Source organism: Nerophis lumbriciformis, linkage group LG03 (assembly GCF_033978685.3).
Source record: "Nerophis lumbriciformis linkage group LG03, RoL_Nlum_v2.1, whole genome shotgun sequence".
NCBI lineage: Eukaryota > Metazoa > Chordata > Actinopteri > Syngnathiformes > Syngnathidae > Nerophis > Nerophis lumbriciformis.
The window spans coordinates 36955001-36960000 of NC_084550.2; the positions used below are offsets into that span (position 1 = coordinate 36955001).

At 40.6% G+C, this 5000-nt stretch overlaps 1 protein-coding gene across 4 annotated transcripts in view; it reads left to right on the forward strand.

Moving 5' to 3' along the window:
* Nucleotides 1–5000, forward strand: part of LOC133583860 (receptor-type tyrosine-protein phosphatase gamma-like) — a 941097-nt gene that overhangs the window by 566265 nt on the left and 369832 nt on the right. For 3 of the 4 annotated variants that reach the window (XM_061937677.2, XM_061937679.1, XM_061937678.1), the window contains exon 4: nt 1443–1591. The exons of the other annotated variant lie outside the window; for it this stretch is intronic. In XM_061937677.2, the coding sequence (XP_061793661.1) occupies nt 1443–1591 (149 nt within the window). The remainder of the gene's footprint in view (nt 1–1442; nt 1592–5000) is intronic. 4 annotated transcript variants of the gene reach the window in all.

A 5000-nucleotide genomic window follows, 5' to 3' on the forward strand; every position in this document is an offset into this window, starting at 1 on the left:
AGAGAATCTGAAGAAATCACTGCACGTAAGCAATGATATTACGGACCTTCGATCCCTCAGGCGGTACTGCATCAAAAAGCGGCATCTGTGTGTAAAGGATATCACCACATGGGCTCAGGAACACTTCAGAAAACCACTGTCAGTAACTACAGTTTGTCGCTACACCTGTAAGTGCAAGTTAAAACTCTACTACGCAAAGCGAAAGCCATTTATCAACAACACCCAGAAACGCCGCCGGCTTCGCTGGGCCCGATTTCATCTAAAATGGACTGATGCGATTTTTCTATGCTGACTTAGCAAAGAGACAGCATTTAGATGTCAGGGACGTTGACGTGTGATGATAATCCCTCATCATGTTTCATTTACCAACAAAAATGATCGCTATACAGTATATTGGTCTTTACAGTTCTTTACAGGGGGCGTGGTTGGGGCGGGGGCGTGGTTGGGGGCGTGGTTAAGAGGGGAGGAGTATATTTACAGCTAGAATTCACCAAGTCAAGTATTTCATATATATATATATATGTATATATATATATATATATATATATATATATATATATATATATATATATATCCCCGCGACCCCGAAGGGAATAAGCGGTAGTAAATGGATGGATGGATGGATGGATATGGATGGATGGATATATATGGATGGATGGATATATATATATATATATATATATATATATATAGCTAGAATTCACTGAAAGTCAATTATTTATTTTATATATATATATATATATATATATATATATATATATATATATATAAATAAGAAATAATTGACTTTTTATTTCTTATATATATATATATAAGAAATAATTGACTTTCAGTGAATTCTAGCTATATATATATATATATATATATATATATATATATATATATATATATATATATATATATATATATATATATATATATATATGTATATATATATATAAATACAAGAAATACTTGAATTTCAGTGTTCATTTATTTACACATATACACACACATAACACTCATCTACTCATTGTTGAGTTAAGGGTTGAATTGTCCATCCTTGTTCTATTCTCTGTCACTATCTTTCTAACCATGCTGAACACCCTCTCTGATGATGCATTGCTGTGTGGCACGCACAAAAGTGCTTTCATCAAATGCACTAGATGGCAGTATTGTCCTGTTTAAGAGTGTCACAACATTGCTGTTTACGGCAGACGGACTGCTTTACTGTAGACGTTCTTTATATCGTGGGAAAGCGGACTCAGGTCCGCATGGAGCTGGAGGGGCCGTGGCCTCCAGCTCCGCCTGAATTTCGGGAGATTTTCGGGAGAACATTTGTCCCGGGAGGTTTTCGGGAGAGGCGCTGAATTTCGGGAGTCTCCCGGAAAATCCGGGAGGGTTGGCAAGTATGTTATTTCTTACTCTGACATTTTCCTGTTTTGTTTTCGTTTTTCTTCCAGTGGCCATTGTTCTCAAGGATGATTATTTTGTGAGGGGAGCAGGTCTACCGGGAAGATTTAAGGCAGAGAAAGTGGAGTTTCACTGGGGACCGAGCAACGGATCAGAGGGCTCCGAGCACAGCATCAATGGCCGACGTTATCCTGTGGAGGTAAACGCATTTGTCAAGCCTTTATCTGCTGTGTTACGTTAATATGTGCATGCTAAATGGAATTCATTACAACCTTACACGATCATGTCAAACACTCAAATGTTCGAACTTAAAGCATGGAGTCATTTCATTGTACACATTGCAAAAAAGTTGGCACAGCGGCATTTTTACCACTGTGTTACATGGCCTTTCCTTTTAACAACACTCAGTAAACGTTTGGGAACTGAGGAGACCAATTTTTGAAGCTTATCAGGTGGAATTATTTCCCATTCTTGCTTGATGTACAGCTTAAGTTGTTCAACAGTCCGGGGTCTGCGTTGTGGTATTTTAGGCTTCATAATGTGCCACACATTTTTAATGGGAGACAAGTCTGGACTACAGGCAGGCCAGTCTAGTACCCGCACTCTTTTACTACGAAGCCATGCTGTTGTAATATGCGCAGAATGTGGCTTGGCATTGTCTTGCTGATATAAGCAGGGGCGTCCATGAAAAAAAGTTACTTGGATAGCAACATATGTTGCTCCAAAACCTGTATATACCTTTCAGCATTAATGGTGCCTTCACAGATGTGTAAGTTACCCATGTTTTGGGCACTAATACACCCCCATACCATCACAGATGCTGGCTTTTGAACGTTGCGCCTATAACAGTCTGAATGGTTCTTTCCCTCTTTGGACGTCCACAGTTTCCAAAAACAATTTGAAATGTGAACTCGTCAGACCTAAGAACACTTTTCCACTTTGCATCAGTCCATCTTAGATGAGCTCGGGCCCAGCGAAGCCGGCGGCGTTTCTGGGTGTTGTTGATAAATGGCTTTCACTTTGTATAGTAGAGTTTTAACTTGCTCTTCCAGATGTAGCGACAAACTGTAGTTACTGACAGTGCTTTTGTGAAGTGTTCCTGAGCCCATGTGGTGATATTTGATTTGATTTTTTGATTTTTATTAAGGATCCCCATTAGCTGGTTGCCTAAACAACCCACTAGTCTTCCTGGGGTCCACAATTCAATGCAATTACAAATAAAAGCACATAATTTTAACTACTTAATACAGAAAAAAATAAAAGCATCAATAAGAAAACCAGCAAACAATTTACAGTCACAGAATAATAATTACCATATAAATATAACTACACAATAAAAAACCAAATAAATCATCAACGAGCAAACTAATTTAAAAACTCTGAAAAAATATTACTTTCTTTTTAAAAACCTGTTTACTTTCAATGCCGGTGAGAATTCGAGGCAGGTTATTCCAGAGCGATAAAGATCTATAAAAAGATTTCCGCAAAGCATTCTTCCTGGGACGAGGGAGTACAAAATGCCCCTCACTGGACGCCCTGGTATTGTGATTATGCATAGTGCTACTGTAAACTATTTGGGCCATGAGAAAAGCAGGAGTTTTACTACCGGTTCCTGATTTGAACAATATTAGATCATTAGCCGACAACCTGTTCTGCACTGTTAGCCAGGAAAGAGAAGCATGCATTTGGTTCACATTGGTTCTTAGTGAACAACCCGGAACCAGCCTTGCTGCCCTATTCTGGACAATCTGGAGCTTACTGATCTCACCACTTGCAGCAGACGCCCAGACTGTAGAACAATAGTCAAGATGACACAAGACTAAACTCTTAAAGGGGAACATTATCACCAGACCTATGTAAGCGTCAATATATACCTTGATGTTGCAGAAAAAAGACCATATAATTTTTTTACCTATTTCCGAACTCTAAATGGGTGAATTTTGGCGAATTAATCGCCTTTCTAATATTCGCTCTCGGAGCGATGACGTCACATCGGGAAGCAATCCGCCATTTTCTCAAACACCGAGTCAAATCAGCTCTGTTATTTTCCGTTTTTTCGACTGTTTTCCGTACCTTGGAGACATCATGCCTCGTCGGTGTGTTGTCGGAGGGTGTAACAACACGAACAGGGACGGATTCAAGTTGCACCAGTGGCCCAAAGATGCGAAAGTGGCAAGAAATTGGACGTTTGTTCCGCACACTTTACCGACGAAAGCAATGCTACGACAGAGATGGCAAGAATGTGTGGATATCCTGCGACACTCAAAGCAGATGCATTTCCAACGACAAAGTCAAAGAAATCTGCCGCCAGACCCCCATTGAATCTGCCGGAGTGTGTGAGCAATTCAGGGACAAAGGACCTCGGTAGCACGGCAAGCAATGGCGGCAGTTTGTTCCCGCAGACGAGCGAGCTAAACCCCCTGGATGTCTTGGCTCACACCGTCCCTTATGCCACCGAAGATGATCAAGAGAAGAATATCGACCCTAGCTTCCCTGGCCTGCTGACATCAACTCCAAAACTGGACAGATCAGCTTTCAGGAAAAGAGCGCGGATGAGGGTGTGTCTACAGAATATATTAATTGATGAAAATTGGGCTGTCTGCACTCTCAAAGTGCATGTTGTTGCCAAATGTATTTCATATGCTGTAAACCTACTTCATAGTTGTTAGTTTCCTTTAATGCCAAACAAACACATACCAATCGTTGGTTAGAAGGCGATCGCCAAATTCGTCCTCGCTTTCTCCCGTGTCGCTGGCTGTCGTGTCGTTTTCATCGGTTTCGCTTGCATACGGTTCAAACCGATATGGCTCAATAGTTTCAGTTTCTTCTTCAATTTCGTTTTCGCTACCTGCCTCCACACTACAACCATCCGTTTCAATACATGCATAATCTGTTGAATCGCTTAAGCCGCTGAAACCATGTTTGTTTGTGTTGGCTTCACTATGTGACGTCACAGGAAAATGGACGGGTGTATATAACGATGGTTAAAATCAGGCACTTTGAAGCTTTTTTTTAGGGATATTGCGTGATGGGTAAAATTTTGAAAAAAACTTTGAAAAATATAATAAGCCACTGGGAACTGATTTTTAATGGTTTTAACCATTCTGAAATTGTGATAATGTTCCCCTTTAACAATCTGACAAAGAAGAGGTGGATCAACAAAAGCAGCACATTTTCTGGAAATACCAACAGCCCTTCCCATCTTTGTAACTATATCACTGACATGTTTTGACCAGGATAGAGTGCAGTCCAGCATCCTTTACACACCGATGTTGCTTTTTGAAGCAGTACCGCCTGAGGGATCCAAAGCCACGGGCTTTCAATGGTGGTTTTCAGGGTTGCCGCTTACGTGCAGTGATTCCTCCAGATTCTTTGAACCGTTTGATATTACGGACTGTAGATGGTGAAATCCCTAAATTCTTTGCAATAGCTAATTAAGAAATGTTGTACTTCAAATGTTGGACAGATTGGTCACGCATTTGTTCACAGAGTGGTGACTCTCGCCCCATCTTGTTTGTGACTGACTGAGCATTTCATGGAAGCTGCTTTTATAACCAATCATGGCACCCACCTGTTCCCAATTAGCCTGTTCACCTGTGGGATGTTCC